The sequence below is a fragment of the Pieris rapae genome, chromosome 5 (genome assembly GCF_905147795.1).
Source record: "Pieris rapae chromosome 5, ilPieRapa1.1, whole genome shotgun sequence".
Classification (NCBI taxonomy): domain Eukaryota; kingdom Metazoa; phylum Arthropoda; class Insecta; order Lepidoptera; family Pieridae; genus Pieris; species Pieris rapae.
Genome location: NC_059513.1, coordinates 1235387 through 1246060, shown reverse-complemented (window position 1 = coordinate 1246060; position 10674 = coordinate 1235387). Strand labels below are relative to the sequence as shown.

Sequence of the window (10674 nt, the reverse complement as noted above, 5' to 3'; positions counted from 1 at the left end):
TTTTTCGTTTATCTACACAAACATAAATAAATGCCGTTGCTGGACTAGGAAAGTTTGACATTGCCTTCCTCTCTATCTACGATAAAATAAAAACCAAATCCTATTGTATATATTATATCTGAATGGAAACTTTTATTGAAAATCAGGATCAAATCTCAGTTGTGATTAATTAAATAAGCTTAATGTTAAATTACAAAAATTAGAGTGTAACCCTCGATATAAAGCTGGCAACGCACTATTAAAAATGGGTGTTCTTTATGCCTTTTTTGGGCGTACCGTAGGATTGTTTGACCTGTTATATTTATATCACACTGGAGTGACCGGATTTTTCCCTGATCTGATTTTGACTATTATTTGCCGTGATGCTTTTAGTGTGTCATTAGCGACGGTGATTGGATAATCCGGGTCCGTTAGGACATGCGGGGCCTTCTACGGGCTTTTTTGTCGGTGAGGGGTGATAATGGCGCGTCCATTAATTGCTTTATATTGTTTCTTATGTATCTGTATTGCTAATTACAGAATTTGCCTAAACTAAATTTTTCCTAAACTCTTTGCCCTATGCCCCATTAAAAACCCCTTAAAAAAATTACACTCGGTTTGAGAGGTTATTTCTAACATGCATCATATATACATTTAAGTATTGTTAATTCAAGTTGGGTTCTAGGCTTAATATAAATTGTATAGAATTGTGCGTTTATTAAGAAAAAATATTTCTACCCCTTAAAAATTGCGTAATTGACTCTTGAGGTAGAAAAGTATTATTTTGACACTTGAATATCGGGTAACATGATAAAATGTATAATTTGAAACCATCTTAACTTTAGTATGTATTTATTAATTCCACTAATGAGGTGCATAGGGAAAAAACGAAAATAAAACACACAACCACAATTTACGAGTTTAATCTGGACATCAATATGTATCTTTCCAGAGATAATAAATGTTAACAATTCAATTGATTAAATACAGCTTACACTAAACACAGGGCCAGCCTGTGCTCTACAACTTAAGGGAGTAAAATGCGGAAGCAGAGCTTAACCGCAATAAGCGCATAATTTAAGGATATTTAACTAATCTATATGATTGTCTGTTTTGCCTCCTGCCCTTAAAAAAAAGAATCTCTATTAACGGAACTATGTTTCAATATGTCAATTCGTTCGTTCGTTCAGACGTTCAATACTCGAATCTTTTTTTAAATTTGTTCTTAAAAATGTTGAACGCTGCGTTGTCAGTGTCAAGAGAGATCTACTTTAACAAATATAAATGTTAAAATCCTTTAATTTTTACAAGAAGCAAGAGATAAAACAGACCCCCAAAAATTAATAAAAACAAAATGACTATCCGTTCGGGTATTTTTACACAAGAAATCCACCAGTGCAAATAAACATCTATGTTTTGTGCACTTACGTCTATTTTTAAATTTAAGAATTAGAAGGGGACAGCCATTTTGCCAAATAAAAAAAACTTATTTTAACCATATCAAAAATACTTTTTAAGGTTCACGAAAACATTGGGTTCGAAGATAAAACTAGAATCTAAGATTAAGAGTACAGTTGCTGGCAATTAATTTAGGACGACATTTCATGATTTTCAATGTTAGTTAAGCCACATGTTTTAAGTCTTCGTCCCAAAGAAATGCCCGCGATTGTAGCCAAATTACAACTAGATACAGATAGATTGCTTTGGTCAAGTCGTTTTAATAGATAGGTACATAGATAAAACTTATATTTGTGCAACAACATCGAGACTAGGAAATTTAAAAAATGTGTTTGCACGATTTCTTACTCCAGCGCGCCTTTCCAAATCTAAATACACATTATTAAAATTTTTGATAACACGTCGTACAGTTTCAATTAAATAAGTAGTTTTACATTTAGTCTAATTTACCTTAATATGGGATAAATCGTCATCGCGATTTGAAACTAACAAGGTTACTATCGTATTTTAAACCGTAATCCAATTATTTTTTAAATAAAGTTATTTTCCGCTGTATTTCCCAAGCAGGCATATAATTTCTCCGAAGAGAACCATAAGCGAGTGTAATTTTTAAATGAAAAATTATTAACTCCCTAACGGATATGAATGAGAATTTATCGCGCACCCCCTTCGAAAACTATTGCTATAATAAAACATTTATATTCGATTAAAAGATCAATAATGTCAAATACAGCGCGCTTTTGACATACAAGAGTCACACTTAGCACTGTCTAAACTGTGGCTTAGATAGTAAGATTCAAAGACAACACATAGCGCTAAGTCTGACGTACAGGAACGTCAAACATATTTTGGATTTTGACAGACAGGAGTAAGTTCGCGCTCAGTGTTGTGTCTGAACCTAACCTATACAGATAATACTTATCAATTTTGAACTTGATGCTATAATGTATGTCAAGTGTCACTCAATGTATGTACGCTTCCTGAGATTGCCTTTTTCCACAAGCGATTAAAAGAACAGTCATTATTACTCTAGTTAACAATACATTTAAACATTAACATTACAAATAGAGTTAATATATTAATTAATCCTATTTAATGTAATTAATAAGCGTAATAGATCAAACATTAAGTTCTTTTGGGCAATTTCTTATGTATAGGGCAGTATTTGCTGTAAACAAACTTATTAAATAATCAGTAATACCTTAGTAACCAAATCCCTCGGTGATCGCATGTATTGCAGTGGGCATAAGAAAAATCGTCGACTTGATTATGGGTGTTCTAAAAAAATTACTGTGCGTGTATTGAGGGATAAGTGCTAGTAAAAAGATTGTGTTCACCTTAATTTTTTGCTTATCTATAATTTATGATTTGATAATGGCGATATAACTGATATTGGTCTCCTCTTTATATAAATAACTTAGTGATGACAAAATATATTTTAGAATATTTGTTTTAGTGCGTATTAATTCAAGTTCAGCAATCTTACTTCAAAACTTAAATTGATCGGTCGACCCCGTTCGTCCAAGTTTGCGGCATCAGCGCCATGGATAATAAAATAAAACTAGAAGATTGAACGTCTTTCAGGTTACATTTTTTACAGAACAGGGGGAAGACGCGGTTGAGTGTTATCTGATGTTAAGCGATACCACCCATGGCCACTTACAGAGGGTTCGCGAGTGCGATGTCGGCCTATAAATAATCAATTAATTAATTATAATACATGACATCATTAGAGCTTTGTTTGGGTGTCAATCGTTGAAACTTTAAATAAATGCAATGTATGTTTACTGGCTTGTAAATACCGGCTGACTTATTTTTAATACAATGCTTTCAGACTTTGCTACATAGATTTTCTGACAGTTGTCGTTTAAAAAAAATTGAGCGATTACATGGCGTGGGTTCATTTTACAATGACTAGAGGGGATATATAATATAGAAGAAATATTTTATTAACACAGCCGCAGTTTATTGCGCCTTGTGCCAAATCAAAATTGCGCCATACTTGACATCTGACAGATGACTCAACTTTAACCAGACACACACTTAGCCACCACAGCTCATAAATAACCGGCAATAAATGATGTAAAATGCAAGTCGAAATTTCTTCTTTATAATGCCTTATTTATGTTTACACGTTATTCTATCGACGATAAGAGAATATGGAATTCATAGACAATTTATTAATATTTTAAAGCTAAGACAATCTGGGCTGCTTATACAAACTGAAAGCCTATAAACGAAAACGCACATTGCCGATCGAGCTATGCTTACCAAACATACCAAGCTGAGATGTAAAGACCCTTCAGACCAACAGCGAGATTCCATAAAAAAAGAAAACGTTTATATTTGTGTGGTGTAATTTTAAATTAAGTAAACAGTTTGTTTTGTAAATGACTTATAAAATCTAAATTAAATAAAAGCTTGTAACATATACTGCAGATATCGTTATATATGATGTCCTGAACTTTAATATGAAATTATTTCCAATTTTTTTTATCTTTGGCAGAATGTCTTAAAACTGTTAAAATCTAATTAAGTGAACGTTTAAAAAAAAGGGTGTGTGTACTTATGTACACGCGTTAGAAGTTATACTTCTTTGGCGTATGAAAAAAAATTTTTTTTTTATTATATTATATCATTCATTCAATTTAATAATAAATATTAAAAGTTAATATTTCAATTTGATGTTCGATTATACCTTTTATCACAATTTATTAAATTAATGTTTTGTTAAACTTATTTCTTGTTTTTAAAATATTAATATTATATAATAAATATTTAACGTTAATAATATAATAAATAATAAAATTCGCACTTGTATAATGAAAACAAAATGAAAACACGTGTTTTAAATGTAGAAACTCAATGCACTTGGATAAATATTATAAATATAAATACACAGTGAACATAGGCGGCGTGCGTGCCAACATGCGACACTAACTTCATTCTGTTAATTTTGTGTCACTGTGCGCGCACATCGTAAAATTTCACTCGCATCAAATTTTCATAACGCGCCTAAAGAAGTATAACCTCAACAAAGGAGACAACAAAATATTTATAATAAATTCCATTAATCTTATCGACGATATTATTACTAATTAAAATGAGCCGGCGATCATGCGTCTTTGATTTCAAACGTCTTCCCATCGTACTCAACATGGCCGTAGCAATCATCGTCATATTCCATTTCGCGGCCATTTTTAACACACTCTACCGTCGGACCGTATAATTTAACGCAGACAATTTCTTTATGATTTTCTAAAGCTAAAGCGAGAACTGATCCGCCTAAGAGGATCTCGCATGAGGTAATGCGTTCGGGTGGAGTGTATACTGCTATTAGCTTTCCTGAAAATGGGAAAATTCGGTGAATTTACGATATATTATTATAGTGCTGCGAGAGGAAAGTCTAAAATGAATTGCTTGATTGTGATTTGTCAATTATGACAATGACAATGACAGATGATTCTTTACAGTTGACGTTGACTGATGCCACTACCCATAGACACTCCTTGTCAGAGGGCTCGCGAGTGCGTTGTTGAACTTTTTATAATTGGAAAACTCTTTCCTTGGAGGACCATAAATCGAATTAGTTCGTGTGAACTAAAGTCGCTGTTGACCAATCACAAATGAACGAAACACGCTAATTTCGTTCGCAGCTCTATTCTGAACTACTTTGATAGCAATATTATTTTACATATGCAATATATTTTATACATTTGCAGTTCCCACAATAGATTTCGTGCTGTTTCGTTTGCGTATTCATAAAAAAAATCTTTTACCTGAATGCAAATCCCATAGTCGTACCGACAAGTCTGTTGCAGAGAGATCGGCTGATAGAAGCAAACCACCAGATTTTGCCAGTCGCAGTTGTGTTGCGGCACATACGTGTCCACTTAGAGAAAGACGGCAATTGCCTAGAATAATACTTTCAGGTCATTTAAGTTAATAGAAAATTTGAAAGTACTTGCGTGTATTAATTATAATACCGTTTAAAAAATTATAATTACCGAAGTAATGATTTTTTACGATAGTAAAATAAACTATAAAGTTCATAATAAGAAATGTAATTTTTTTAAATTATTCATGTTTGATCATTACATTTAAGCATTACGTAAGCACTCTCTTCTTCTCTTTGGGTCTTTGGTCCTTAACAGTAATTATTTACTTTTTTACGTATTGTCTATGCTTGAAGACGAAATGAAGACGAATTCTTAAAAACATAATACGATTACATGTACTATTATTGTTGAGAGCTTTGCTTACTTTTGCTGACAAGGGGAGAGTAGGGCATAATTGGCTTATAATTGTCTTATCTGTAATACTTGATTTTTAAATGTTTAATTAGCACCCCATGGCCCAAGACTACTCTAAAGAGAACAAAATGAAAGTTGGAGGAACTTCTATATTAAAGACATTCAGGGCCTTCACAATGTATGGATAAAGTGCCAAATAGCTATGCAACACATAAATTATTCCAAAGATAAAAGTCCCAAATAAGATACTTCGCATTTCATGACGTATAGCGCTATCTGACAATCGTGATACGCAAAAATACTATTTATCATACCAATAAGTAACAAATAGCCTATTTGGAACTTATCCGGACGTTGTGAAACAGGCCCTTATTATTGAATATAATTACGTCACCTACCTGTCACCAAATCCCATACAAGTATTCTCGTGTCGGCGAGCGCTGAGACCACACAGCCGTCTACTGAACTGATAGCCAAGGCTACAGTATCACAACCCGGTTTCCACTTCTTGAACAATGTCCCAGATTGAAGGTCATATACCACTATGAAGTTTGGACTCGGTTCGTCCAACTCCCGAGATACAACGCAAACGTAGGAACCTAGAAAACGGTGACTTATTTGGTTATACATTATAAGTATAAGTATTAAGAGATCGTATCGATAGATCGTCAACCCGGTGTTTCCCAACCTCGTAACATACCCCACTTTAGCCTTTCTAAAATTCTTATTATCAATGTAACATACATAGTTAATATTAGAAAAAGCGTGCGAACAAAGTACACATGATTATTATGTACCAGTATATAAGAACTCCATCTATTTGTATATTCATACTGTTTACACACTGTATACGGGCTAATGATTACTAAATCATAAAAAATCTGCGTTTACTGCACAAGAAGTCATGTGATGTGACACAATTGCCATAAAAAGTTCTATTATTTAACTTCTAAACGAATACATTAACCAATAGCCTGCATTTTTCTAGATCTCTCTCTCAATCGGTCTCTTCGCTCTCTCCCTTTTCCTCGACAAAAACGCTGAACATCTTTGTGACGTTCCGTAAAAATTTTACCCTCATGCGCCTAAAGAAGCTTCCTTCAATAATTGTTGAATTTTCAAAAATTTATTAAGAAGGGAATTGTTACTGTGAAGTACATATTACAAGAAAATTGTTAACGAATCACAGTAAATTTTCAAAATTCAAATGAAGACACAGAAATAAAAATTCCAAATAATTTGATTAAATACTTAACAATGAAATTACCCCGCTGTGGGGTGTGGGGTCCAGTAGGTAAACACTGTTTTATCCTAAATTAAATTTGGTATATTAAAGTCGATATACATTATACCATAGGTAAAGAACAAATTTGTATGATATCATGAGACTAAAAAACACAGAACTTCATGGTTGTGAAAGGGGCAAAAAGGATACAGAAAATAGAAAGGACATACCTTCATAGGTGATAGCGGCTTTGGAAGTGACGAAATCGTGATGTGGTATCCTTAAATCGTAGAGTAGTTTACGAGATGTCAACGACCATACTAATAGAGGAAATGGTTTTTGGGTTTCATCACCACATACAAGTATCCTGGAAAATATATAATAATGATTAGTCAAAAAGTTATTACATCCTTTAATTACGAAATTCATATTCAGAGTCAGCGTACAGACCTGTTTAATTCTTATTATAATAAATAAATTTATTTATTTACACTTCGTGCTATTTGTATAAAAACAAATAATAATATATAAAAAAATTCACAAATTCTTAGATACCTAACTAGAAATAACTTGCTTTATTAACTTATATACAAAAGTCTACATAGTTGAAGCGATTAAATGTAAGAGTCTGATGTACATATAAAATGTTAATTTTGCGTACTCCTTCCCCAAAGGCCGGCAACGCACCCACTAAAAATGGGTGTCTATGGGCTGCGATGACTGCCTCGTTTGCCCCCATATTATATAAAAAAAGCTCACGCAGGAATTAACTTAACTGCCATTTAAGTAGAAATTCATGTGCTGAAATCAAGTGATTTTTTTTTATTAATTACCTGCCATCGCCGGATACCAGTAGCGAATTCAAAAATCTATCTTCACCAGCTTTGAATGTAGTAACACAGTCACCTGTAACATTCAAACATTAGTCATTCAAAGTAAATTTAACATACCGTTGTATCAAAGGGATTCTGGTTAGAGATTCCCAAGTTTTGATACCAGCGTTATTTCCAATGGTAACCATGGTAACGAGTTGGATTCAAATTTTTATAAACATTTTTAGGTTTTGATTTAATAAAAAGGATTTTTTTTATAGTGGCAACACTGGCTCTTGTCGTGCTGTAGAATATTAAAATCTGTGACAATATACTATATCCATATTCTAATTAAATAAGAATGAGTGACGTGTCGATCCATGTTTGTTAGTTGACAAGAAATATGCCGATATCTGCATCTATTACAAGTTAGCGTAAGCGTAAGCAAAGAGTAGCATCCAATATTCCACCGCAAGAGGGAGGGAGAAAGATACACAAAGGTAGAAAGTAGGAGAGAGAAAGAGAGTGCGTCGATAGATCCACGTCCATAGATTTCATTTACAAAGATGCAATCAATTGTGAATCGTAAGAAATGTCAATAAAGTTTTTCTCGAATACACAATATGATTCCACTAAAAACCAATTACTACTCCCTATTTTCATTTCCACATTAGGAAATTTCACTTCTTCCATGCTTTTTTTTTTAATTTTTTTTTTAATTTTTGTAAAGGAACTGTGTTGCGAGAATTGCGTGGGTTATGTGTATGACGTCATTATTTTCACAATCACTCACCCGTTTCGATGTTCATAAGATTGACGTACATCCTATTCCTCGATAACGCAACCAAATGTTTGGAATCGTGTAGACCATAGAACGGCATTTTTTGATTCATAACTCCTTTTAAAGCTACCACGAATTTACCCTGGAAATATATAAATGTACAATTAGAAGCATTTAATATATATTTTTTGACGTTCATAAGTGTACAAGTGTACTTATTTAAATAAATGTTTTTTTTTATGATTTTGGTTTATATACTTTGGTCTTTATATTCTTGTGTATATTTTTTCGTAATAAAATAAAATATAAATGTATTTTGTGTAAAATATCAAATTAAATATTTGAATGCAAGGTTTATTGGGAGAATATTTAGGCCATACGTTTTAACAATTATAAATGAGTGAACTGTTATTATGATGACATTTGCGTGTATATTATGTGGCTGTGCGCTTTTTATAATTAATCAACAAAGGAAAACGTCATATATACAAAAATTCGTGTCCATTGCTAAACCTATTTGTTCATAAAGACATATAAATAAAAACTATTAAAACAATTTGTGGATAAAATATACCTGATCTAAATCGTAGACCCTTAGCTCTCGTCTGCACAGTACGACGCATCGATACTCGTCTATCGGCACGAGATTGATTGGATGAGTTACGCCAACTATTTTCCGAACTAATTTGCACCTGGAAATCATTCAGTACATACATATAATTGTGACGTGGACCTGCATATTTCAAAGATTAGGATGCTAAACAAAGTACTAAAGTGCCGACTGCAGCGCCATCTGCCGGTCTCATTTGTAAATCTTACCCATCCAGGGTTCCACCCAAACGCATACAAAAAATAGCTCAAATCGATCCAGCCGTTTCAGAGGAGTTCAGAGACATACACACCTACAGAAGAATTATAGGATAGGAACATTTTAAGATGGTAAAATTTATTTATTCTCCAGATGATTTATGATCTTAAAATATACTACTAATACTATAAAAATACACAATATTACTGTCACCGATAATACTACAATTAAAATATCTTATCTATCATAACAAGCAGCTCTATAATCGTCAATAGGAAATTGTACGTCAAGATATAGTCCGGTCAAATCAAAATCAAAACAAGCCAAAAATCAGTAAAATTGTTCAAAACATAATTGTCAATATTTCTTTGTGTATGTAAATTTTCAATTTTCAAATCTATTTTCACAATTTTCAGCATAACGGAAAATTTTCGATACTTATTTTCCTTGAGCTTCCGTTTGTGAGATATAACGATTACAATTAGTTATGGTAGTGTGACACTACTCTGAATTTAAATTGCATCTTTACACTATTTTCCGAATTTTTGTCATAAATAAATCTAATCGGTTTTTTATGTTTATAAAACAATGTTACAGATGATTTTTATCGAGTTTAGAGAGTTGAAAATGTCCTTTTATAATTACTTTTCACATGTAGTAAATAGCTAGTAAAATAAACTACTTTTTTAAAAGTTCATATGTTTAAACTATTCTTAGAACATACCTCGCCACATCCCAAACACAGATCTCCTCTCGCTCAGTAGAAACGGTGGCAATAAACTTTCCCCTCGTATCGAATCTAACGATCAAATCAAACGGCTTCGTATCAAAGCCTTCCACAGAGACCTGTTTCTCCCGGCTCTCCAGAAGTTTCCAGAAATCCTCATTAATCGGGTAAAACGTCGGAACGGGAGGATCAAAAATATCCCTCATCCACTCCTGAACGATATCGGTCTGAATGTCCAGGCCTTCGCGTTGTCTTCTCTCTATGGTCGTTCTTAGGAGACCGTAGAATTGTCTATGATCGTAATCCAAAGCGTACGAATGCGTCTCAAACACTTCCTTGAGAATGTCGAGGTGTTCTGGAAGCGGATCGACGTGCACGAGGCCAATGTCTTCCAGGAAATGGCCGCAGTCGGTGGCGGCCAGTTTCGCGTGAACCCAGTCCAGTTTGGAGAAGTATGGCTTGTTCGCGAAGATTTCGGGATCTTCCCGTAATAAATGATAGTGTTGGAATGGAAGTTCGTCAAGTTTTCGTGTGTTGTATCTGAAAGAAAGAAGATTCTCTTTCAATGAATTTACTTACATTCGTAAAATCAGTGCAAGTAGGTGTAACAGAATCAATCGATCATCTTTCT

The 10674-nt window shown here is 33.3% G+C and overlaps 1 protein-coding gene across 2 annotated transcripts in view; it reads right to left on the bottom strand.

Moving 5' to 3' along the window:
• Positions 1-4253: 4253 nt before the first annotated feature.
• LOC110996792 (NACHT domain- and WD repeat-containing protein 1) overlaps positions 4254-10674 on the bottom strand; it is a 44383-nt gene continuing 37962 nt past the window's right edge. For both annotated transcript variants that reach the window (XM_045628418.1, XM_045628419.1), the window contains exons 17-24: positions 10041-10583; positions 9083-9200; positions 8521-8650; positions 7749-7821; positions 7146-7282; positions 6089-6289; positions 5217-5351; positions 4254-4782 (exon numbers count right to left, since the gene is read on the bottom strand). In XM_045628418.1, the coding sequence (XP_045484374.1) occupies positions 4553-4782; positions 5217-5351; positions 6089-6289; positions 7146-7282; positions 7749-7821; positions 8521-8650; positions 9083-9200; positions 10041-10583 (1567 nt within the window). In that variant the 3' untranslated portion in view covers positions 4254-4552. The remainder of the gene's footprint in view (positions 4783-5216; positions 5352-6088; positions 6290-7145; positions 7283-7748; positions 7822-8520; positions 8651-9082; positions 9201-10040; positions 10584-10674) is intronic.